The 27,288-nt window shown below is 40.9% G+C and overlaps 1 protein-coding gene across 1 annotated transcript in view; it reads right to left on the reverse strand.

The window, feature by feature from the left end:
• fmn2b (formin 2b) overlaps window positions 1-27,288 on the reverse strand; it is a 75,558-nt gene that overhangs the window by 37,556 nt on the left and 10,714 nt on the right. Inside the window, exons 4-9 of the mRNA XM_060895036.1 lie at window positions 24,932-25,082; window positions 23,274-23,335; window positions 18,564-19,741; window positions 17,730-17,871; window positions 9,849-9,936; window positions 178-239 (exon numbers count right to left, since the gene is read on the reverse strand). Coding sequence (XP_060751019.1) covers window positions 178-239; window positions 9,849-9,936; window positions 17,730-17,871; window positions 18,564-19,741; window positions 23,274-23,335; window positions 24,932-25,082 — 1,683 coding nt within the window. The remainder of the gene's footprint in view (window positions 1-177; window positions 240-9,848; window positions 9,937-17,729; window positions 17,872-18,563; window positions 19,742-23,273; window positions 23,336-24,931; window positions 25,083-27,288) is intronic.

The raw sequence follows: 27,288 nt of genomic DNA on the forward strand, positions 1-27,288 counted from the left end.
GTGTTGCATCAGGGACACAGCGCTAACGTCAGGTAAATCCGATTTGGGCCGTAAATAATCCTTAATCGTTATATACACTCATTACGCTCGCTCGACAATCAAACGTAAAGTCACCGAACAAACGGCTAAGATGGAACGAGAGGGAAAACGTGCAGGTGTAGAGCAGCGAGGGCTTACGTTCTCATACAGAGCTTGTAACGTCTCGAGGTCCACCACGGTGTTGTCCATGTTCAGTACAGCTGCAGTGGAGAGAAAAGTAAGAGGGGAGGGAGAGAGAGAGAGAGAGAGAATGTTAGTTATGGCAACAGCAAATTTTACAGGCTTGTGGGGTAAATCCCCAAACTTATTACATTTAAAAAAAACAAAAGATTAATGACCACAGTTAAGCGCTACACCTTTAATTGTGGTGTTATTGAACTTTTTTTTCTCCTTCACAAGATGTGTATCTGGTTGCATAATGACGAGTAAAATATTGTTGAATCAAAAACACTTGATTAAATAAAAAAAACGGCTTTGAACGAACACGATTAAAAGTTTCAGTAAAAGATTGCCATCTCTCACACTGCTGAACAGACTCAACAATTAACTCAAATCATGTCCTTCTACACATTGCTTCTCGGGTTAAGTTAATGATAGATACAGATGTGCTTAAAGAAGAGATGCAAGACGCAAGAATTTATTATACAAGATCATGAACAGTTCTTGAAGACTGAGACAGACACGTAAAGAGATACACGCATGCAGAGACGCAGACAGGTACACACATACGAACAGACACACACGTAAACATTAAATAAATAAATAAATAAATAAATAAATAAATAAATAAATAAATAAAAAATACAAATTTGGCAGAGACCAAGAATTAAGACATGGTGAATGGGGAAAGTAAAAGTAAAATATACAGACAAGACTGGTTCAAGCTTAAAGGAAACAATCCAGTATTTCCCAATATACTGTGTGAGAGATTAGGCCATCCTTAAATACTTTGTTTTGCAGTAACAGTGTAAAAAAAACAAGGGGGGGGGGGGGGGGGGTGTCGGTAAGTAGGTCTAGTTTCAATGTAAAGTAAAAATAAAATAAAAAAAGTACAATTTTGGTGACGGTGATTACGTCGGTATGAATTTAAACAAATTAGCATATCGTGACGTCACTGACTGGGTCTTCAACCCGTGCCTTCGGGCGCATCATTGCAAACCTCATTTTGACGCAGTTATATAGACCACAAACAAATTTGTTTGAACGGTGACCGTGAACATTTTGTTTACTGCAGCCGCAGCCATCGTTACCAAGCGCGAACCGTTGACTGACAGTGAATGGGAGGATGAGACGAAGCGAACGCACAGGCCTTAGTGTGACATCCGTTAACCAATAGTGTAAACATAGATGACGTCACGGGTTTTTATTTAAAAGAAAGAACGTAGCCTTCGTTTGTATGTAGGCCTAAACAATTTATATATTTACAATACTTACTAAAATATAATTAATATTATTTTATTGCTTTTGTATTAGTTGTTTGAAGAGTAAAAAAAGGTCGGTCTTAACGCAAATTTACATCCAGCAAGTCGGTCGGACTTAAAGCAAAAAAATAAATAAATTGAGTCGGTCCTAAATTGACAGGGTCAGTCGGGTTACGGCAAACAAGAATATTTTTAAGGATGGCCTTAATGCAGATATTTTACATTGATCCTTGTACTGAGAAAAGCCTAGAAACACCAAAACACCTTGTTTACACCAAAGTCACTTATAAATGATGTCTAAGGGCACATGTTGAATACAGGCAAAAGATTTCCTGGGTAAAATAGAAATGTGTAGAATTCTACCCTTGTTCTGGATCATTCTTTCGAGATCTTTCCCGTTCCAGAGCTGTAGTTTTGGATGCAAATTATAATGGAGCACATTAGGAATGTTCAGAAACATGAACTGTAGCTAGACCAAGTCAGATGCTGAAACTAAATCTGTTACTGATTAGACCTAGATTAGGATTAGACTGAGGAAGAAGAAGGAGACGAAGAAGAAGGGGAGAGAGAGATAGACTGAAATAGTCTTACAAGAACCAAGCCCAAATGATCTCAGTTCAGACAGCAGCAGAGCCTGGACAGAACAATACCATGGTGCGCACACACTGTTGAGTTCGGGGTCAAGCCTCAGAGCACTAAAAGCCATGCTTAAGGGCAGACTTGAGCACATTTCTTTCCTATTCCCACGGGGTTGAGTGCCACCCACTGCAGTAGGGGCGCAGACCCCTCACCTCCCCGATGCACTCTGTTAAGCAGCTTAATAAGCACTGATGAGTCGGGCGTAATTAACTAAATTTGTGTCTGCAACGTTGCCCCCTCCTCTGTCTGGGGTGTCAGGAGCGTCTACTTATTGCACCTTAAGCGACTTAAGACTTAATAGGGGTGTGTGTGTGTGTATACATGCTGGAGACCCTCCAGACACTATGTGGTTCACCACAATGGATTTACAATCTTTCACAAAGTCTTAAATCAACTTTTTTTTTTTTTGGAGTGGAAAAGCAAGCAGACAATAATGAAGCTTAGGACAGTAGAGAACGTGGTATAATTATGACTACATAATGGAAGTAAAATTTAAAAAGATCATAATTAATACTGTCTTAAACAAAGATCGAGTCAGAGAGCGAAGGATCAGAGGAAATGGGGGGAAAAAAAAATGTGTGAGAGAGCGAGCAAAAGTGAGGAAATGAGTGTGTGTGTGTGTGTGTGTGTGTGAGAGAGAGACTGTCAGGTTACAGAGAGCGAGTGCTGAAGTGCGTCGCCGCCTTTGTGTCTCTGGCGCCCAAAACTGTAATCCTTTAAAAGTAAATGTTTGAACACAAACAGGGCTGGAGCTGTGGATTGTTTAATCTGAGATATAGTGTTACATTCAAGCACACACACACACACCAACTGTGTTCACACTGGAGACAATGTTTAAGATGCTAAGTGTGTGAGCTGATTGCTAACGGAGTCTAAAATAAATCGGAGTAAATTAACTTATATACGTTCAATCGTAATTCAGTCGTTAGCTAAAAACCTCAAAGAAAAAAAAAGGAGGAAGAAAAGGGGAGGAAGAAAAGGGGAAAAAAACAAAAAAAAACAAACTTATTGCACTGAGCATGTGTTTATTTTCACTTCCCGTGATAAAAGTGGACTCTCTGACAGGCGTTTGGGGGATAAAAACGACTTTAGTGAATCAGTTTGTGAGGCTAATGGGCCAAAATCTGACACGCATACAAAACCCACCCTGAAAACGGCATCTTTCTCCCATCTTGTCGGGCTAGATTTAAACAGAGGGAGGAGATGGGCTCAGGCATCAATTAGGATGGGGCTTTAATGTAAGCCTTCGAGTTTGGCTGCAGGGGGAAATGGACGCTCTCCAAACAAATCAGACTGAAATTACTACCGCAGTTTCCCTGGCTGTGGCTTCGCGACCTCTGCGAGTATGCGGACTCTCTTAAATTCCTCCTATGAGTAACACACTGATGATCGTTCAACGTACTGACACCAGCGGTATGGAAGAAATGCTTCACATATCACATCTAGGCAGAGGTTTTTAATCGAGGTGTTGCATTTGTGTCACAATCGGTATCGTCAGTCAGGCGCAAAGGCTCCGTTCACCGACTTAACTTATGGGGTAACTGCTGGAGCAATAAACTGAATTACTTCTGGATTCTTCTTATACATGTGCAGAAGAATTTTTTTTTTTCCAATATCCCTGCACAGAAAAGAACGAACATCCATTTACATGAAAGTCTGTTACGATTAAAGTCTACACAGCCAGATGCTGAATTCCATCAATAAATGTTTATGCGAAACATTTTTGTTTAAGGCTGTCAAATTCTTTAGTCCAAGGTGTTTGTAAATAAAGATCGAAATCCATATAATTCACTTTTCAGGCGGGTGAACTGGTGGTTATACGTTATGAGTGTGATCTGGTGGGTTTGATGGACAGTTTAGTACTTTTGTGTAAGTAAGTAACCAGAAATTCCTTTCATTCTATTACACGACTATCAGAAAGTTGAAGCTAAACGGTCCTCAGAACTGCTGAGGTTAATGTAAGCTTTCCACTTGGAACTTGAAATCCTCGAAAACGTTAACGTTTTAATGCAACTTTTTTGTTTTGTTTTTTAATTCCCTTTTCTCCATAGTTTAGTGAAGCTAACTTTTAAACCTTATTAAATCTTAAATGACGTGTAAGCAAAGAGCTTTCAAGCAAAATGCTGATATGATTTTTAAAAGTTTAAAAGCGTTACATATTTTTATATTTATATATTAATACCTTAAGAGATTAGACAAGCAGAAGCAGCTTAGTGTCAGGAGCAGCTTACGCTCATTTTCCGTCTACTGTATATTAAATAGATGAAATAAAATTGAGTAGAACAGAATTCTCATAGCACTATATACTGTATATTTATACATACTTAGGTCTCGCTCTTGTGTGTGTGCGCCTGTGTCTGAAAGCAGGAGGTCATTAGAGGTAAATACAGCACTGGGATTTCTTCATATTAAAGTTAAAATAAAATATCAGCACATGTTAAACCTTCGGTATTTCTCAAAAGGAACACTTCATATTTATAAACATTTCAATGCTTCGGGCTTCAGTCTCACGGCTTGATGTATAAAGCACTCGGTAGTTGGACTACATTTTCAGTCCCATGTGTTTTGGAGACAGATAGATGAAGTGAATTTTCTCTGGTTTCCAGATGCTAGCAGAGGGGAACGATAATGTCGTTTTTCAGTGGCTCGAGGAGCAGCGTTTCTGTCACTACAAATTTCAGACTAAATCGGTTACATGTGACAAAGGGGGTGGTGGAGAGATATGGGGGTGGGGGTGGGAGTGTACATTTATAGCACATCAAAATCATCAGCCAAAGGGACAAAAAGGCTGAATGCACAAAATGCTGGTCTCCTTTAAGAAGCCGCATCAGAAAAGTACACAAGTGCTCGGTGAAAAGAAGAGACGGGGCGAAATCTCCGAGTTCACATGCATATATACTGTACACACACACACACACACACGTCTATAGTCTATAGAATAGTGAAAAAAACAAAACAAAACTCAGATATACAAGAGAAAAGCCTTGTCGAGAGGTCCAAGGAGAGAAACAGTAAGTCTGTAACGATGCTGTACACACGTGCTTAGCAGAAAATCATCTCCGAACACACGACGTGTCAAACTGTGTAAAAGATGCCGTAGGACAACAGAAAACCAAACGGAGTTCACTCCTGTCAGCCAAAACCAGGACATGACAATAGGAGTGGAGGCTACAGTCAGCACTCATTCTCCAAAAGTGGATAAATTAAGAGACAGCTGGAAAAAAGACAACGTTATTTTTTTCCATATTTTTAACAGTTCATCACGATGAAACTTTGTAAGGAAATCATCAAGAACGTTGGCTCAAGGTTGAAAACTGCACCATGTAGCACTGGGGTTCTTCTCACACTGCACGTGCGGCCAATAGGGTACGACCACAGAGCCAACACACGCGAATGTATTTCTGTATTAATTTGTTAAACTAAAATGGGCCTTGGGCCGAGTTTCTTAAAAACAAATTAATTAATTAATTAAATAATAGGGAAAAAAAAAGTTTGCATCTTGCTAAATCTTGCTTACACTTTGCACGTAAGTATTAGCTTTAAAGGTAAAATATCAGATAAGTGTTCTCATGAACAGACCGGAACACATCCAAATAATCTTCATTTACAACATACTGTGATCTCTGATATCATGGCTGCACATTGCATTGTTTTCCCCTTTATTGTGCAGCTCTGTGATTGTTGAAGGAAAGTTTTCAGAACATTACACAATATCGTGATTATTTTGGAAGAGACTTACTGAAGTAAACCAATTTCAACAAAATCTCAACTGGATTTCTCTGATCTCTGAGATAAACAGCAGAGTGAGTGTGTGTGTGTGTGTGTGTGTGTGTGTGTGTGCACATGCATCCAAATGTCATAATACAGACATGTGGAAATAACTTCTAGACCTCAAAACAAAAAAATGTTGCTTAAAAGAAACACATGGTCTCTTTAAAATACCAAAATCATCTTTATTTGTGGTTCTAGTTTGGTTTAGGGCGAGGTTTAAGTTCAGGATTAGAAATATTTTAGCCTGATACCGTTATCCCACATCTCTGTGCATGTTTAGGTATAATAAACGGTCGATGACGGCTCAGAGTAAACTAAGCGGACTTCGGTGATGTCATTCTGTTTCCAGTCGAGTAAATTCTCTACGATGAAGACAAACGGACGGCCAGCGGGCTACGGCCATCTCGGCCAAACAATGTCTGCAGAGAACCTTACCTCACACACATGGTGGGGGTAAAAAAAATCTGCAGCCTGAAAAATCTGGCAACCACAATAATCGGACGACATCAAAAGGCAGCGCAGAAGAGAGAAGCGGGAAATTCCTCTGAAATGTCAGACTGGATGTCTAACAAAGGAATCATATGATTGCACGGATCTGAGCCCGTATGAAACAAACCAGACCATGTGGATGAGTTAGGAGATGTATAAACACATTGATTGGATGAAAATTAAGTACAAATTCCCCTGGCACCAGCATAAGATATACAACATTTCTCGCTGAGTCGTCGTCCTGTGCGTCGGAGAGAAGGAGAAGGAAGAGGAAGCCTCCGTCCCGTGTCCGGTACAGGCACTTTTTGTTTTTAGGGAGGTCCGGGAAGTGGCCGTGCACCAAATCAGGACTTTCCTAAACATTACTGACACTTCTCATGATTCCTGAGCTGTGAGAACCTTCTTTAAAAGTGCTAAGAGGAGGAAATTAAAAAGTAAACAAAACAGATCACTACCATTCACAAGAAGGTCATTTGTTAATTAAAAGGTCAAAAGTGATGACCAAAAATAGAGAAGATCGTCCATTTGTAGGTTTTGCTTTATTCTATCGAGCAGGAATTTGAAATGTTTTTAAAAAAAGTGAAGTGTTTATTTTTTTTTGTTATATAAAAGAAATTCCAGCAAGAATCTGCTGATTGTTGCCATGGCAGCAGATGTGAGCTCGAGAGCGCGCTGCTCATTTGGTTTTTATTCATATTTATTTGGCAAACCCTGGACGGCTGCATGTATCTGAGCGAGGCAGAAGAGCATAGTGCTTTCAGATTTCTTGCTCCACAGCTACTCGTGCTACTCCCGAACACGGCTCCCTGCCGAGAGACGCATTTTCTCAGCGTGTTTCAAAACGTTTCAAAATGTTTGCACTCAGACATCAAAGGCACGCAGCTGAAACGTGTCACCGTGCGACGCGAGAGACCCAGGAAGGCGCTGGATAAAGTGCTGGTTGTTCACGGAATTTTAAAAGATGGGGAACACTGGTTGATGTGTGCAACCACGACTTGAAAGGCATCCGTTAAGGTCTTTCTCGGCTTCTGCTGAATAATGCAGCCGACCACAAACGTTCAGCGAATCTCACACCCGCACATATGGTGTGGAAGTGTGCAGACCTGCGGGAACACGAACGGTGGGGAAATGCTCTGCTACAAGCTACACTCAGACCCAAACATGAGGGAAAATGAAGCTGCATGGATTGGGGTCAGATATTTCACTCTGCGTTCACATGCTTTTTAACTTCCTAGAACACATGGCAGTAGTTAAGGTGTATAGATAAAGGCCACTTCAAATATTCAAAAAAGTACATATACACATACATATATACATATACACACATTTTATATATATATATATATACACATATATATATATATACACATATATATATATATACATATATATATATATATACATATATATATATATACATATATATATATATATATATATATATATATATATATACACATACATACATACATACATACATACATACATACATACATACATACATACATACATACATACATACATACATACATACATACATACATACATACATACATACATACATACATACATACATACATACATACATATATATATATATATATATATACATATACACACATTTTATATATATAACATATATAACAACTGAAATATTAATCAGTGTGTAGAGAAAAAGGTTTTGAACAAAATTTTGGTAAAGGTTCAGTTACAACAAACTCCTTACCTGGATAAGCAACTAACATAATGGTTAAGCACTGAAAGGGTCACCATTCTGCGATCCACTCCAGTTTTAGTCGGTCATCGTTTTTTATTATTTATTTCATGGCAAAGTAAGTTAGGACTACAGGAACTGGTGAAACGGCAAGCACGGGATGAAGGCACATTAACATTGTACTCATGTTTAATGCACGTGAATCAAAGATGCAATAAGAAAGAAAGATAGAAACAAAGAAAAGAAAGAAGGAAAGAAAGAAAATTCTTCATTTTAATTGGGGAGAAATCGTAACATCTGAAAGAATAATAAAATGAAAAATATCCGAAAGTCCGAGACCGCTCCGCTCACTTCTGACCCCCAAGCCCATTTCATGTTCCTAAAAGGTTTGTACATCAGATAAACTACCACAGAGGATCTGCTGAAGGAGCAACAGTGACACGGTAAACATGGCGATTCACAAAACTTCTGCCGTGACGTATGTGAATCTAACATGATCACACAATGGCAGTGGCAGCTTGGTGGTCCTGGGATCGAACTCACAACCTTCCGATTGGTAGCCCAACATCTTAACCACTAGGCTACCACATGCCCAACATACCATACCACATGTAATTCATATCTATAATACATTTCCCAGTGAGAATATTAAAACAGCACACATTACAAATCCCTAATAAGAACAGGCTGTGCATGTCATGATCAGCAACATGACAACTTATTCCACTACAAATCTCTCAATGTAAGCATATATATATATTTTTTTAAAAGTAATTAAGATTATTATTATTTTTAAAAGTAATTAAGTAGCTCTACAGACGTACCAAATCGCCTGTGTGTGTGTGTGTTAAATTCCCACGTGCAAACACAAAGCAGCATTTCTAAACCCAACAAGCCAGCAAACTTGAGTAAAGACAGACTGTCGAGCTGCTGGTAGGAACTCTCTTCTAAACTTCATCAGAAATATGGATCTTATAATCCTGTTTACCCTCAGAGTACCCAAAGTCTGCCCACAGTCCCGCAGCTATCTGAGCATCAGCAGATAACGCAGAGGAAACTCGCTTGCTACCACCCAGAATGGACCAGACACGGTCACAGCTTCCACGCAAGTCACGGCCCGGACGACGTCTCAGACGATGCACGGAGCGTGGCCATATTTAGTAAACATATCAGCGAACAAAAAAAAAAGAAAAAGAAGACTTTGTCGCTCTTCCAGCAAAGTGCAGTTCCATTTATTCAAATTCAGTTATTATTTCTAGTTAATATGAATGAAACAGCACAAAAGGATGAAATTCATGGCAGTCATTTTGATCTGTTTGCTCGGTCAACTCCTTGCTTTTTCCTTAAACGACACTATTCAGAAGAGACACATTTTAACCAGACACATATTTCCCTTGTGAGAAACTTGACCGATTGTGGCTGTTCCTAATAAGAGCTCCGCAGTCGGTTCGACCGAGGGTGCGAGCGACGCGTACGCTTCGCCGCACTGACGTTAACCAATCAAACTGTGTTTATCATCTGTTTACTGTTTACCCTGCTTGTGTTTATATTCTCTTTTAGTACCCACCATGCCTTGGTGTCTGCAGGAGCATTTATGACATGACATGTTAATGTTAACCTGTTATTTATTGTTTGTGTATCATATTATGTCTGTCTGCGAAGAGGTTTATTGCCCCTCTGTGCCTGGGATGCACTTCAAAATGTTTGAAGTATTTATGCTTGGTGTTTGCTTATGATTCGTGTTTGTTTTGCTGCGTTTTATGTGCAGTACTCACAATGCTGGATGTCCTTCATGTCGAGGTGGAGACTGGACATGAGAATCCCCACGGCCTGAGAGCGCTTATTGTTTAACAGCTTGACGACCTACAGAAACACACACACACAAACGATTAGCAAATAAACATACGGCTTCATTTTTCCCCATTTCAAGAACTTCATACATGGCTTAAAGATTAGCATTAAAATACTCTCTCGCTCATCTTCTACCGCTTATCCGAACTACCTCGGGTCACGGGGAGCCTGTGCCTCTCTCAGGCGTCATCGGGCATCAAGGCAGGATACACCCTGGACGGAGTGCCAACCCATCACAGGGCACACACACACACACACACTCATTCACTCACACAATCACACACTAGGGACAATTTTCCAGAGATGCCAATCAACCTACCATGCATGTCTTTGGACCGGGGGAGGAAACCGGAGTACCCGGAGGAAACCCCCGAGGCACGGGGAGAACATGCAAACTCCACACACACAAGGCGGAGGCGGGAATCGAACCCCCAACCCTGGAGGTGTGAGGCGAACGTGCTAACCACTAAGCCACCGTGCCCCCCATTAAAATACTGTGCAGTCTAAATAAATATTGTCTGATTATCATATCGTGAGGGGAAAAAAAAGTATTTAGTATCAACCGTGACGATGATAAACATTAGGGCGGCGTTCGTTGTCCTCAAAACGTACGTAGGTTTTTTTTTAATTGGTTCAGTAAGGAGACTCAAAACATGTTCCTTATACTGCATTCCAACCACATAACTCTAATACCCCTAAAGAACCTACTGAATGAATGGTCTGCAAATGAACACGTCATGCATTAAATTGAATCAATTGTTTTCTTCACATTCAAATGTGTCTACGATCCCCTCGTTTGGATGGATCCGTTAATCCACTTGACGATCAGACTAATCTAATCGGCATCTAATCACAGCCACTGGATGCTTAGCCTCGCTTCACTCCTTTCAGACTCAGCACCTCGAGCAGTGCGAGTTGGCCACGACCGGCTTCTGTCGGGGTTTAAATAGAAGCGGATGTCGCGTTCATTGATGTAGATTAACGAATGTGTCATTAATGCAAAAAAATAAATAAATAAAAAAATATCAGTAAATCCAAATGGTATCCAAATAGATCACCATCTACTAAACATGCACAGTACTCACAATTTGCACAATACAAACACATCCACGTGTACTGTTTTACACACACGAACATCCTGAACAGAAAACAAAGTGATGTGATGTCATGGGCTGATCTTACTTATCAGCAGACGGTTTCATTTTCTGTGTAAGAATTCGATCCCGTATTGCTAAGACAGTCACAATCTTGCATCCCTTTAACCTTTGTATGTTGTTCGTATTTGTGTTACTCAGCCAGTGGTGGTGGGTCTGGTGACCTGCTGCATTTTTAGGTTTTTAAATCAACACAATCAAAAATTTGATGTTAAAATACACTACAGATGTTTACTTCATCCCAATTACAAGCAATATAAACAGCATATATGGTTAATATTTGCCCTTTAACTTTATTACATCACATTTTTTAATTAAAGTGCTACTTGTTTTTTGTTGTTTTTTAATAAAATGTAATAAAACAAAATATGAGTGGGGAAAAAAAAATAAAAAATCAACAAATTTACAAGGAAGCAAAGTTTTTCAAAACTACTGATGTTCATGAATATGGGTCCAACAGACCCCAACAACATACAAGGGTTAATTAACATGACTCGAATGCATGAAATACGATGATTACGTTATTATCTGGAGGCACCTGCACTGGATCGAGACCCGAATTTCTACTAAGCTGTTTTGTTACTGTCAGTTGCTAAAGGTCTTAGACAAGTTCTAAACTGAAATAAGAGTCAGTCGTTCTTATTGCCTGCCCATAACTTTTCTAATAGCACAGGGTAAACGAGGTTATTACCCCTATGAGCACTGTTGTTCTTTTGCTGTGGCTTTCTCCAATGATTATAATACTACTGTTTTGAATTTGGCTAAATTCCACAACAACAGTTTTGCATGTAACATCTGAGGCCTGTTTGTGTGCTTAATAGGAATACTGTTTCCATACAAAGCATATAAGAGATTAGGTTAAAAGGACATACGATGCATTTAAACAAACTGAATGTAATAAAAAATAAAATAAATAAGACCACAAAAGCCTACACAGAGAAACGCTGCATGATTTGACGATCAATAAACAGAATTCGCCTTTCGCTGAACTGTTTCCCATTTGTTCCCCTTCGACCTCCTTCTGTTCCCACAGAAACCAATTTCAGCCGATTAGAGAAAAATTTTGAGTGATGAAGAGACAAGGGGAAAATCTTAGAGCAAGATCAGAAATTAATAGTGTCCATTTACCATTAGCCAGAGGCAAAGAAACAGTTTCCTTGATTAAATAATTGCAGTGGGAGGTAGTGAGTGAGTGTGTGTGTGTGAGAGAGCGAGAGAGAGAGACAGAGAGAGAGGAGAATGTATGCACAGCAGAGAAAAAGTAGAAAAAATAAAAAAAAAAAGGAAGTAGGGTCTGGGTCAAGGTCATCGCTTGGCTGTTCAGATGATATGCACAAAGCTCAATTCTTCAGACGATGCACAGATTGTGTGTGACTTTGGAGACAATAGTGCTCGAGGTTAAAAGCAGCAGCCTAGGAATACCTAAACCGAAGGAATAAGAGAAGAGCATACAATAGGCTCACTCACTTTTAACTAGCGTGTCGTAAGACCCGGGTGGTTTGCAATTACGCTAAAGGAACAAGGTCATTTGCCACAAGTGAGTAAAGATGACTTGGTGATTGTGACACTTTCACACACATCACACACACACACACACACACACACTTTCATTGACATCCTGGCACTGAGCTATGAGAATGAATTTCAGTACAACAGCGGCTCTTTGAGACCGTGACATGTCCAATGGCACAAAGACCGAAACTGGAAGCACCCTGCTCCAAAGACCTCTACTGAATGTGAACTTATAAATAAATTAATTAATCCATGCATAACAATATTATTAACAATATAAGAGCCGTAACTAAAAGAGATTTCTTAAAACGGTAGTTAAATATTTTATTAGTGTGGAAAAGACTGGCGTCTTCATAGCAAATACACGCACTTTAATGATTCCTAATGTTTTTTCCCCTCTTTCTAGAGCTCATTACGAGTGTCTGCTGCTCTGTGTTCTCTGCTGCCAAAATGCGACCGCAAACATTAAACAACGAGAAAGAAACAGAATCGTGCCGTCCTCTCAAGGCCTTTCATTCCGGCTAAGAGCAATCTGTTCGAGATGTTCGGGGTGGGGGAAGGTTGATATACAATCCTGGAAAGCAATGCGTGTGTGTAAGGAAGAGAAAGCATCTTGGCCACATTGCCATAGGCCTGCCATTGAAGCTATGCCCCCTGCAATTACACAAAAGAAAAAACTTTTCTTTCTACCAATTTCTAGAGGAAGAAAAACCAATTATTTCAATCAGTGCGCCATTTGAGAACTTCTTAAACATGGGACTCTGATGCCGTTTTATTCCAAGCTGCCAATATTTCTTGTCTAAGATCAAGCGCGACAGAACATCTAAAGGAAACACACTCGCCTTGATCAAATCATTAAATCGATTAAATACGCCAACATCTTTAAATCTACTAAATCGACTACATTTTAGTGAAATGTGACTAACATTTTAAGTACGCCATGCTAGTCAATGACGGGCAAAGGAGTTATCTATGAAAAATAAGGGTTAATCCCAGGGAAGTAGGCAAAACTGACTGAAAGTTCCACTAAAGAGGATGTGGCCTGTCAAAGCCATCTCTCTTCCCTGTTAAACATCTGTACCAGATGTCGAGCTCAGAGGCTACATCCTCTTCAGCTGAAGCCAACAGACACAGTGGCTGTGGTGGAGCAGCACCTTAATTGACCGTCACAGAAACAACTCGCTTCAGTGTGACACGGGCGATGTCTTTTTTTCACATGGAGACCTTTTTCACATTTAGAGGCATTGGAAATGCAGAGGGACGGAGATAAGAGAATCACAGCAGCAAAGGAAAGTCTTCTGAAGGCCTTTTACATAATGCACTTAAGCTTGGGTTGTCATCATGTCGTCATGCAAAACCCCAATTTTAATCCTGAGTAGAGAAATGTTTTCCTACTTTTATTTTACCTGGGGTTAGAAACCCTAAAGCCCTATTCAGACGGGATTAGTTTTACGTGGGGACGTGGAGTAATGCAATTTTACCTCAGGACGTCTGTAATAATAATTGGCCAATTCGCACGGGACAAGACATCTCAGTAAAACTAGCAGAAGTGGGAGGGGTAACTCGCTTTACGCACCACAGTAACCTCCTTGTCATCATGTGCGTATGACGTTGCTTCCTGTTATCACGCTCTTTTTTTGCTTTAAATGGTATGCGGAAAAACACTGGAGGTTTGCCACAGAGTTGGCCCACCACCTACAACGCAACCGAATGCTTCTTCAAGCGCCTCCATGCTTTCAAAACATGCCAAAAACTACTTTTAAACAGGAAATGACGGAATTTTACCGTACATATTTACAGCGGGTCTATTCGGACGGGATTAGTATTACCGGAGGTAATTTTTCCGGACATTTTTACAGAAGGTAAAAGTCGCCGTAACCTTTACCGACATTGTCCGTAATGATTACCGAGATGGCACATTCGGACGGGACTAAAATCACAGAGAAGCTCTGGTAATAATTACTTTACCCCCACGTCCACACGTAAAACTAATCCCATCCGAATAGGGCTTAAGATTACCAAGGATTCCATTTACCTGGGGTTTACAATAACCTGGGGTCAAATTTAAAGACCTTTATCTTGGTTTGTCACAAATGAAACTCTAACTTCATGCATGTTGTATTAAAGTGGATCCAATTCGATGCTCCCCACTAAGTTGAACTATAAATACTGATAAAGCTAATTAATTTAAAAATATAAATAAAAGAAATACCATCTCCTTGCACAAACAGATTTTGATTAGGAACAAGTGGGAGTTCGCAGTGTTCCTTCTTTTCCCACTCTGGGAACAGGAGTAGAGTCTCCGTTACACTGCAGAAACGAGACCCTTCCTGAACAAAGCAGCCACAGACGCCACACCATTTCAGGCCGCGACACAAAAACACGCCGCCGCTCATAACTGTGCTCCCGAGGAACACCCTCCTCTCCCTTATTAAACCGCAGACTCACCGCGGCCACATCTGTGCAGGGTTCGATGGTCGGAAGCTCTCAGACAAAAACAAGTAGTCTGATCCGCAAACTGTACAGATCAATCAGTGCTAACTGAAATCCTAGATCTGTAGCCTTAAACTGAAATGTTTGCCCCTTATTCAGAGATCTTCAAAGCAATACTTAAATAGATAGGTGACCTTTCTAATTGTACTCATTTTTTCATAACGGATGATTGATTCGGTTCATGACAGGGCTACTACAGAAACTGACATTTATATCTTGATTATAGTATTCATTACCACAATACACATGTGCATTATATTATTCTGCCTGGCTGAGGATTTGCTAATAGTGCCAACATGATGCCCAAAAATACTAAGCCCAAGTGCTGTAACCGCCAAGGCTCTGACAACAAGGTTGTAACTCACCGCCACATTCCGACAAAAGCTAAGCCGCGGGTCTGCCAGATTGGCATCCTGACAACAGGCTTAGCTGCAAGACTGATGCATTGTGGTCTGACGAATAGCCGTGCTGCACCGCGGCCACATTGCTACAATATGGAAGCAAAAACAAAAGTGTCTCTATGTATTCAAGCCAACAGGGTGTAGTACGTGTGCATATACATACCCAACTGCTGTATATCCAAATATACTCAAAGTTGACCATTTTATTTTGCTTGTTCTTTAGATTGACTAAACAAAGGGTAGACACACCTACTCTGTGGAACTCTACAAAACAAGGTTTGCCCTTTAGAAGGAAACTTCTACTAATCATGTAGCGTGGGGAAGACATGAGGAGATCATCAAAAGGGTGATGAGGCAGACTCTGACTGGAGCTGGTAGATCTCTAGATGCCTCAGGATACACAGACTCTGTGATATTATAGAGGAGATGTGAACTCCATGTGACCTTTTGCATCTATACAACATTTATCAGACTGTATATTTATAATCACACCCTCTAGTGTCACCCATATGAGGATGAGGTTCCCCTTTGAGTCTGGTTCCTCTCGAGGTTTCTTCCTTTACCGTCTAAGGGAGTTTTTCCTCACCACTGCTGCCTGAGTCACCTCAGACTTGCTCATAGGGGATAAATACATACACATTGAGAACTAAATCTATCTAATATTAATCTTGAATTATGTATTCTATTAATCTTTATATTAACCTTTTGTTCTACGTTTAAAATGTTCTGTAAAGCTGCTTTGAGACAATGACAACTGTAAAAAATGCTATACAAATAAACTTGAATTGAATTAAATTGAACACTGCTACGCCCTTTCCCGGCCATCTAGATAAAGCCAGGGTGCGTCGGTACTCGTCGTCTCAGACAGTGCTCTGATCCACGATGAGCTTCCCACAGGCCATGGAAGCAATCATTAGTTTGTAAATATTCAAGTGTTAACTACTGTAGGTCATCTGGACTTGACCCAGTTTCTCTATTAACCCGAGCAGACACGAGCTTACTTGTTGCACGCATCATGCTCAAATTCCAACATCAGGCTTGTATTTGGGAAAATGCTCTGCTTCTTGAAATCTACATGCATGCCACTGTTGTTTCAGGCAACGCGATCGACTAAGGAGTCGGGGATAGGGTGTGAAAGGAAGAAAGCTTTTATACGTTTACAGAAATCAGTTTTGCTTCAGTTTTTTGGGGGGGTTGGTTGTGACGGGAAACCCAAAGAGCATGATTAAAGTTCAGCCTCAGAGACCAAAAACATTTCTAATTGTATGCATGTTTTCACAATGCCGTGACCAGTGTGCTATTACTCCCGAGGTCTATCCACAGCCCAAGGGGACACTTGTTGAGGTGTGGTAAGTTCCGGGAATGCGGATTGGGAGAGTTAGATGGGTCACCGTGCCCACTATCGGGTGAGTGAAGCTCTCCAGACACCATCTGCAAACCAACCTGATTGTAACATCTATACATATTCATTCTGGCTCAAGGCAAAAGGCCATAGAGGAAAGTAGTTCACGGTTAGCACTGATGCGTACGGATAGCGTCTACAAACAGATGTCTGAGTGATGTGGACACTTTATCAGTACGCACTAACTCGGTCGGTTGACGGGATGTACAATTGGACGCCGCCAACAAACAGATGCTTTATCGCAAATCGATGCCTTTTTGCATTTGTTAAATATTATCGGGTGAACTGAATGATGTGGACACAAATACCATCAGCGAGTTCAAAAGATCCTTTGTTTATTTAACGATCAAGGAGCCTGTAGAGTTGGACGCCACCTGAGTGGTGATTTATTTCTACAAGGACAGCAAACAGCTTGAAAATCCTAAGATGTGAAAAAAATGTTAATAACCCTATTCTGAACTCTCGGCCAAGACTAAACGTTAATATCAAAGAAAATATAGAACAGGCAGCATTGGAAGGCATGAGGAGAGTTTGAGAATAGGTTGTCTGGGCTGTTATTCATTTCTGTACATATACATGTTAGTGCTGCAACTATGAAAGTGCAGGGGGAAAAAAAAAAAAAAAAAGTTGTCTCAGTCATGTAAATGCTGTGTTACTTCAGAGGTTGAGTAAAAGCTTTTGCATCATCTGTATATCTGAACCAAGCATTGCTGAACAATTCCTGCTTATAGCATCTGGCGATTATAGTGTTATAGCGACTCTGATAATTAACTGAACAGCAGCAAACTCTTACATCACACAGGATTTACGTCATTCTTTGCAGTTTGTTAATTACAGGCTCACCTGTTTGGTCTTAGACCTAGTGATGGTGTCCGACAGGGGCTTTTTCTTTTCCTTCACTGCAGTTTTGGAGAAAAGGTCCACAAACTCCTCAAAATCCACTGAGGGCTCTTCAATCTTCTCCCAAATCAGAGGGTTCACTTCTCTAACAGAATAAGAAGCAGAAAAGCTGATACACACTTCCACGATTGTAAGGACATGCACACAAAACAGTTCTGTGGTCAGGAAAATTAACACTCTCGCTTTTTCTGCATCTTGTGGAATTATGATACTGGTACCAAAGCTCTGAGTACAAACAGAGACCCGATGCTAAAATGAAGTTTGGGAAAAGGTGAGAAATCGAGTAAAATCTGATCTGATACGGATCCAGAGTTTCAGATTAAAACATCTGATAAGTATTGGAAAGTTTCATCCCTAACTGACATGATAAACGCCACAGACTTACTGCAGACAGTATCACAATAAAGCTAACATTATTATAACTATGGCGAGTGTCTGCTGGTGTATTGTTAAGCCAAAAGTCAGTAAGGAGCTACATGATTATTCTTTCATTTCATCGCCGTTACAAATGGCATAGATGCCATGGCTAAGAAAATAACCCTGCAGAAAACTGTGGTTTTCAGATGGATTCAATCTACAAACCTTATGAGAAAGGGAGCAACCTTCTAATGCAAATGTCATCTTTTGCTGTCAGCTCAAGATTGATCCGCGAATTATTTTATCATTTATTTACTGTTTGGTTTTACAGATCTCCTGCTGAAGCAGCTGGTAAAAATATGTACTTGCTACAAATTACAAAAAAGAGTTAGGAAGACATGAAGGTAGTTTGAGGGTTACTTTCTGGCATGGAGTTGGATGCGAGTCCAGTAGAGGGGCTTCATTGGGTGTGGCGGCTCCACCAGTCCTTTTCGAGGAGACTTCTCCTGGGCTGCACCTAGAGCATACAGTCCAAAAGGAAGCGGAGGAGGCAGAGATCCCAAACTGCTGGGGAGAGGGAGGTTACAGGCACCTGGGGGCAGTGGGGGAGCTGGAGTTCCTGGAGGAGGTGGAGGAGGAGGTGGGGCACCTGCTCCAGGTAAAGGTGGAGGAGGAGGCGGGGCACCTGCTCCAGGTAAAGGTGGAGGAGGAGGCGGGGCACCTGCTCCAGGTAAAGGTGGAGGAGGAGGCGGGGCACCTGCTCCAGGTAAAGGTGGAGGAGGCGGCGGGGCACCTGCTCCAGGTAAAGGTGGAGGAGGAGGCGGGGCACATGTTCCAGGTAAAGGTGGAGGAGGAGGCGGGGCACATGTTCCAGGTAAAGGTGGAGGAGGAGGCGGGGCACATGTTCCAGGTAAAGGTGGAGGAGGTGGCAGCATTGCAGCTTGCCCAGGCAAAGGTGGAGGAGGTGCAAAATCTGATCCTGGTAGTGGAGGAGGAGGTGGTGGTGGTGGATATAATAAAGTTTGGCCAGGTAAAGGTGGAGGTGGTGGTGGTGCTGGAGGTAGTGTCATAGCAGAAAGGGATTGGGGAACAGAGAGCTCCGATTGTGCAGGGGGAGGTGGAGGCAGGACAGCTAAACCAGGCAATGGGGGTGGAGGTGGAGGCCATTGTTGCTGATGGCACGTACACACAAATTGTTCTGCTTTAGGAGAACTAGTCCCTGCTGGCTGAGATTCTGAAGCCGCTCCCGACAACGGCTCACTCCGTGTGGGCAGAGGATGCTCAGAGCTGCCCTGCTCTGAAGAAGGCACTTTGAAAGTAAAGCTCTCATATGTAGGAGAAGTCTGCACTGATTTGGCCTCTAACGCGAGGAGAGCACAGGTCTCCGTCTGTAGGTCCACATGGCACACGTCCGGAAAAAGACACTCGTCTGCACCACACTCCTGCTCCTGTGTACTGACATCATGGTCCTGCAGGGGGTGTTGCTGCCTCTCCAACTCGGCAATCTTGCTGCGCAGGTCCTCGATCGTCTGCTCCAGCTGCTGAATCACGGTCACGTGCTCCTGCTTCAGGCGCACAGTGTTCAGCATGGACTCTTCCTGAAAAGAGAGAAGAATCTGAAACTGTAGCACTACAACTATGGCTTCCTGCTGGGCTGAAGACAGCTATACAGCACATATGACATAATTGGCACCAAACACTTGTAGAGCAAGATCCACTAGTAATTTCTCATCCTGGCTCTTGCTGGGAGAAAGAAAAGAAAAGAAAAGAAAAAAAAAAAAAAAGATTATGAAAAACAGACACTTGAGGAAGGAATCTGTAATTCTTCAATTTCCACTTCAGATAAACAATTCAAACTGAAAAATCAGTACCACGCTAGCAATGCCCAGTCAATACTATGCTAAAAAAAATGTTATCTAGTGAGAAACTGGCATGCGGTACTCTCAACATGTTGGCTAAATGTTTTGTTGAGGCTCATTTGGGGCCACTCTCTGAGAAAGGCAGAGGGGAAAAAAAAAATAAAAACAAAAGGAGTTGCCCAGTGTGTCCTTGAAGAGCAATAGGCCTATTTCTACCCAAAGGCCCCGAAGCACTATATACCCCAAACTTCCAGCTGGGCCTCAGCCTGCTAATCATCTCCTGAACTCAGCAAAGAAACAGAATGCTGCACAATATCACAGGACATCCGTGGAGGGTGACATTTACATGCCCCTTTATTTGTGTGAGAAATGCATGCATTAAAACGTTAAGAATATTAAGCAAATATTATATTATGAGCTAAACGACACTTGAGAGGGATCAGGACGGTATAATATCTGTGTGACGGCCTTCTTGTGTAATAGCTGATGGCTTCCAGCCCTTACATTTATATTTAGCAGCTATATTTGGCAGCTTGTGCTATGGAGTGACTTCATGAAGCCAAATGAGATGCAGAGAGAAAAGCGATAAAACACAGAGAACTGGATGATTCTTAAGGAAACACACATTTTTCTTATACCGAGCTGTTAAGTGGTTCTGGATTACGCTTAAATCTCTCTGACTGCCTTTGACCATCACAATTAACACCCGACCGCATCTCAAATAAGACTGAAGCAAAAGTCAAGATTTATTCTATGCTGACTTTTTTGCTCCTAACTTCAGGATACCGTTTGTGTGTTAAACAAAATGATGCTTTTCATAGATTATTTTCTTAAATGAACCAGTGGTGGTACAATTCTAATGAGCTAATATTAGCTTTAATTGTGCTGTTTTTGCACAAATCCTATACATTATCTCAGGGACCTGCTGCTAAGAGTCTGTGTTCATTCTATTGTAGTATTACTGCACACAATATTGTCTGAACATACAGTATTTACACTGGTCAGCGCTGTTTTTGTGTATTGTCTTCTGTCTTGTCCTGCGCTGTCTTTCTGTCTTGTCCTGCGCTGTCTTTCTGTCTTGTCCTGCGCTGTCTTTCTGTCTTGTCCTGCGCTGTCTTTCTGTCTTGTCCTGCGCTGTTTGCATCAGGTTACGCAGATACACTATGTATCTAGGACTAACTTACTTAAGTCCTTAGCCCTGTCTTTGTTTTATGTAGCACCACAGTCCTGGAGAAACGTCTCATTTCACTGTGTACTGCAACAGCTATAATATGGTTGAAACGACAATAAAAGCTTCTTGACTTGACTTAATTGTTTCCTTCATTTAGTCTGTATTACAGTACAGTACAGTACAGTACTTTACAGTGCGTTAGCTACTTTTCTTAGCCTAAACTTGTCTTAAGCCAGTGCATGGAGTTTTTAACCTGATCGACGGTCTAACTAAAGATTTTCGTTTATAGTCCTTATATACAGTCGTAATCAACTCCATTTCTTTTGTTTGACATGCCGTATTTTCCAGCAGGTAGAGAGTTTGACACCTATTTGAAATCATTTTCAAATACAGGGATCAGTATCAGAGCTATGGGGAAATTGTGGCGGTGTGGAATGATGCCAATAAACTCTACAGATCATTTGAAGAAGTAGCAAATTGAAACAGATGTAGTCAGCAAGTCAAGTCAATCTGATTTCATGCTCTGAATTGAAACCAAACTAACAATTCCAGTCTACCGAAGAACTCAAATCCTGAACTGATGCTGCCCTCTCCTGGCTCCACACTAATATTTATATGTACTGCAGTGTGCTGTACTGGTGAAGTGAGAGAAATTAGTTAAAAACTGTGCAATATAAAACACTGAAGATTTACTGCTATATATATATTATACCACAATGCCACTGAATAGATAACTGTTTAGAAGGCGTCGACACAGTATACAGTAATATAGTAAGAACCTACACAGAGACTCGTGGTGGACATTAAAGGTGGGGTGCACGATGTTTGAGAAATGCTTCAAAAAACTGAGTAGGGCCGACAAACAAAACAAACGTGTAGCCAATGAGCAGAAAGGGGCGTGTCTTGTCAATATGCGGCGGAGTAAGTGTTCAGTGAGCATGTGTGGATTTAACAGAAAGCGATTGAAACATTGACGTGGCGGATAAAAATGAAAAGCGATAAAGGCTTACGATAAGGCAAGAAGCAGGACCCGTGTTAATATAGGATCAGCTTCCCAGCGCTGGAGAGAACTGAACGTCTTCCGAGTGAAACGGAGCCAAACCTTTCACGGTACAACACACAGTACTACAAAAACACATCTGTATTAACATAGTATTACTCATTGAGTTCATTTACTGATAAAAATATCCCCTCGGCCAGCTGCCCCAGCAGGTTCCACCATAGTATGTGTGGGGCGGAGCCATCAAAACAGGGGTGACACCCATTTGCGTTAGGGGCGTGTTTGTTTTGGTGATTTCAAATGTCAACAATGGCTTTCAAAAATCATGCACCCCACCTTTTAAGCATCAATAAATATTTAACATTTGTACATAACGTTGTGCTTAATGTTTTATTAAGTGAACAGCATTTTTTTTGTCTAGTCAAAAAAGTGGAGTGAGAAATTAAGTAAAACTAGATTTGTAAAGTTTGTCACGACAAACTTTGATGTTGGCTTTGACGAGGCAAGTATTCGCAAAGGCCGGTGCTTTTTGGAGGCGAGCGGACATAAGGGTCAGTGTTACTTTTGGAGGCAAGTGGACAGAAAGATAGGGTGCCAAAACATTTGGAGGCAAGTGGAGACGAGCATGTGATGTCATCCAAATACTCCTGAGGAAGCTCCCCTCATTGTGCTGAGTGTTTTGATATGTCACATGTCCATGTTGTAAAAAGTTTTTTGATTTTGCATATTTTGGGGGCGGGGCTGTGGCACAACCGAAAGGCCAGTCGGTACACCAATTTAAACCTTTGTTCAGAGCATCACCCTAAAGGAGCTGGCCGAGTTTAGTGTTCGATAGTTCGATAGCTTGCCGAGTTATAAACCTCCAAAGTTTATAATGGGAGTCTATGGGAAAAAAGGCCACTTTGAGACCCGGTACCGGAAGTACCGGTACTCGGATCGCTTAGAAAAGTAATAGCAACAAACTTCAGATCAGGCTCTACAACATATCCGAATTTGGTGCATGTGGCTCGAAAGCCCTAGGCTGCATTAAATTTTATCAATTTTTGTTGTTTTTCCTGTAACAATGTTAATACTGAAGAATAAATAAAAATGTGGTGTACCTTAATCTCCTGGATTTCCTCCTGCTTTTGTTTCTTCAGCCCCAATACAACAGCTTGGTGTTCTGTAACACACACAGCAGGTTAAGTGTGTTATGTAAATGTAACATACGTACTATACACCGTGTGAATACGGAGCAGAGGAAACACCGTAAAGATGTGAAGAACACTGAGGACACACAAACGGTCAGGATCCTCTGTGTGTCAGGTGACTGTATAGAGAGTATTTGCTTGTGTTCAAAAGCTTTTTTTTAAAAGAAGAAGTTTAAAACTAGATATAAAGTCAATACAATAATTTGGGTTAATGATAAAATTAACCAGGAATTGATTTGTGTGGAGCTTTTACTGGTTACATGTTAAAGTCTGATGACACACAGAGACCAAGAGCTTGACAAATGGAGTGAAGTGTTAGTGGTCGGGTTATTTAAGGAAGCCAGAGAGGACAAATGCTGTCGCTTAATGTTAGGTTTGTTATTTACATGTCCATAAACCAGCCCTCTTATTCCCTGAACACTTAAAAAATAAATAAATGAGAGACACAGAGGGGCGGTGTTGGACTGAGTCAATGTTTCTGACTCAGTTTCGAGGCGATCTCTGATGTAAACAAATCCCAGAAAGCCAGAAGAAAGTCAGCATGTCACCGTTTCTACTCTTGACCAGCAAAACTCGACAGAAACAAGAACATGAATGTGAAATGCTTTGTCTTTTTTTATATATATATATATAAATAAAAAGCTACTTACCCTCATCATCCTCTATTGGTTTAAATGCAAAATAAAGGAGAAATATTCAGTTTAGACATTTCAGACCTACCCTAAAAACAATAAACACCCACAGGGCTGGACCAGCTCATGTAAAGCCAGAACTCAGTGCTTCAGCTCCACCTGCTTTACACAGAACTGTGAATCTGCATATTTTACCACCACTATTTCCATTCTCGCTCGCTTTCGTGGTTTTTTTCCACACTGCATAAATAACTGAGCACTAACAAAATCCATTAACCTAAGACTTCGAGAGAGACAGAAAAAGAACATGACAGAAAAGGGGAGACAGAAGTAGAGACACCGAGACAGAGAGAAAGAGCAAGACATACAGGAAGACAAAGTGACAAGATTCCAAAAACGGAGACAAAAAAAAGAAGCAAAAGAGAGACGAAGTCAGAGAAGGATGTATATAGAGAGACAGAGACACAGACAGGGTGAATAAGTTTTGAAGTCAGACAAGAAAGCAGAGAACGTTAGAACAGACCAAAGTAACAGCATCAGAGAAAATACTGCTGTAAGATAATGAGAAAGAGGAGATTATAGTGATGGAACCTGTTCGAGTGAGAACAAATTTCTAGTGGACACGAGCAAAGAGAGGAGAAAAAAAAAACAAAAGATGAAAGAGGATGAGAGATGAGGCAGGGGTCAGAAACACATCCTCAGAACAACCTTCAGAGTGGTACATAGTGTACAGTACAGTGGTGTGCAGGGAAAGATTGACAAACCACTCAGTTTTTTCTTCATCATGTCCAGTATACATTTCCTGAACACTCTTGAAATCCCACAACGCACTGCAATAAGTTAAAATCACAAATTATGTACGTGAGCCGGTCGAGAATAGGGAGTAGGGAATGGAGTAGAATTCTCAATACACTGTGTGTGTGTATACATACATACCTGCCTCAGTGTACTTCAGACCGGGTTTTTCATCAGTTTCGGGACGAGGTGGAGGCCACAGGGACTTGATGTGACCTGGTAAATGCCCCTCAAAGTGATCCAGTGACAGAGGGGGCTGACTCACTGGAGCCCAGGTATACAGCTGATTTTGCTAGGGACAGAAATAGAAAGGTAGATTATATTATACTATAAAGATTTTATACTGTAAAGAGCTAACACACACACACACACACACACGCTCTTAGCTTTTATTTACAGTTGCACATAGGACTGAACTCTTGATGGAACAGTCTCCAGTCTCTAGCATGTTCCTCCCCATTTACACAAACTGAGGAAAAAAAAAGAAAAATCTGGAAAGTAACATGATACATGCTGCTATGACATCATGATGTAACCAGCGTTTGCCACACCTTCATGAATCCAGCCGTCTTTATTAGTGTTGCATGACATGGCTGTCGATTTATATTAGTTGAAATAATTGGACCTTTCAGTTATCCCTTTATGTTCCTTATTCTGGAAATGTATAATAAAAATAAATAAATAAAAAATACAGAACAGCGCAGCACGATTCCACATCTCTCTCGTATTCCTAATAACACGTCACGCTAAAATAATGCATGGATCCAGACCAAAGGAAATCATGCTTTAGTCTTCGTTCGGCATCACATCGGCATTTAATTTCTGAAAATTCTTTATTATAAACAATTTCTTTTTGTGCTGAAGCTCAGGATTGCAATCTTTAAATTCCTTACACAGCGATATGCATTTTATTATAAAATAAGTGACCTGTAAAAGTAACCTGAGGAGTTGGAGGCTTATTAAAGAAAGAAAAACTAAATGAAATGACGTTTACGTTCTGCCTTGCATAATTACACAGACAAACGTGATGACGGCTCAACCTGTAGGATCAGGACACTGGTAAGTGATGTCAGCTTGAGGGCAGGAAAGAAAAAGATAACATGGGAACAAAAAGAAAGAAACAACGGCAAAAAGAGAAAGAGTCAGGATGACAAAAGTAGGAGAGATGTAGGGGAAGGTGCTCTGCTTTAGCTGTACCGTGAAGCCTCATTCTGAACTCATTCATTTCTTTATAAATTATACCTGCAACCAATGACTGCTTCTTATCCCTGTCACTGTGAACGTGCGTGTTTACTTGATTACAATCACAACGATCCGAGCAGCCTGAGCCAAAAAAAAAAAAACTGCAGTATAAAAGCAAACAGCAAAATGTAATTACAAAAAAAAGTTTATTTCTTACTGTAAAACTAAAACATGCCTTCACGTTAAAGAAAGGAAAAATAGACTTTAAGTAAACCAAAGAATATGAAAAATGTCAGTTATCTCGCCTTCTAATAATAAAAGTAAACACCTCTGAGTCATGTTTGTCTCGTTAATGATCATAAACAGGTTCCGTGTAAAGACCATACACAGTTATGCTACATCTCAAATAAACTACTAATTTTTCACCTCAAAGCGTGAAAGTGTTCAGGAAAAAAGTACAATAGTTGTTTGCTGGACAATGATTTTCTAATGCATTATATTTCCTAGAATGCTATAGTATGAGACACAGTGCAGTTATTTAAGTCCATTTAAGTAATCTAAAAAATGTAACGTCTCAAACGACGACTTGCTTTCATTTGTCCTAAACTTTTCTGATTTCTGACCACACAAATTCCAACACACAGACACCCTGAAAAAAACGTTCGAGTCATTTACTCATTCATAAGGACTCTGTGTGAACAAAGACCATAAAGACGCACACAATCAGAAGCCTGGAAAACACACAGTGTACGTTGCCTTGTACTGTCCTACGTCCTATCACTAATAGCAGTAAAACAACGTTGTAAGACAGCTGCATTTCCCTTTCCATTGCCAACCTGCAGATGTTGGAAGCGACTGCGTGTCCTGCAGATGGTGCATTTGAGTTTGAGCCAGGCCACATTGAGACGCTGCTCTTTCTCCTCCTCACGTGCCGTAATAGCAACCAGCAGCCACTCGCGCACAAAATCCAACGCCTCGCAGAGCGTCTCCTGAATGAGGTCCGTTACACAGCTTTCTGTGGCACTGTCCATGCTCTCGGAAACTCTGCTACTCCACACTAAAGGCAGGTTGTGGAGCGGCAATGCAGAGGATGTGTGTCCAGGCGCAGTTACGTCCTTTCCGCAGTAGATGGCAGGCAAGGTGTGCCGTCATAGCGGTGCACATGCAGTCAGCCAGGCACGAACAACAACAATGACTGATGTGTGTTTGCTTTTTCCATTCTCTTTCATCAAGAGCAAAAGAGTCAATACGAGTCAATACAGAATCACTTTTTTTTTGGTTTAGTTTTTTTTTTTTTTAAATAAATACAACACACC

This window comes from Tachysurus vachellii, chromosome 2 (assembly GCF_030014155.1).
Source record: "Tachysurus vachellii isolate PV-2020 chromosome 2, HZAU_Pvac_v1, whole genome shotgun sequence".
Lineage (NCBI taxonomy): Eukaryota > Metazoa > Chordata > Actinopteri > Siluriformes > Bagridae > Tachysurus > Tachysurus vachellii.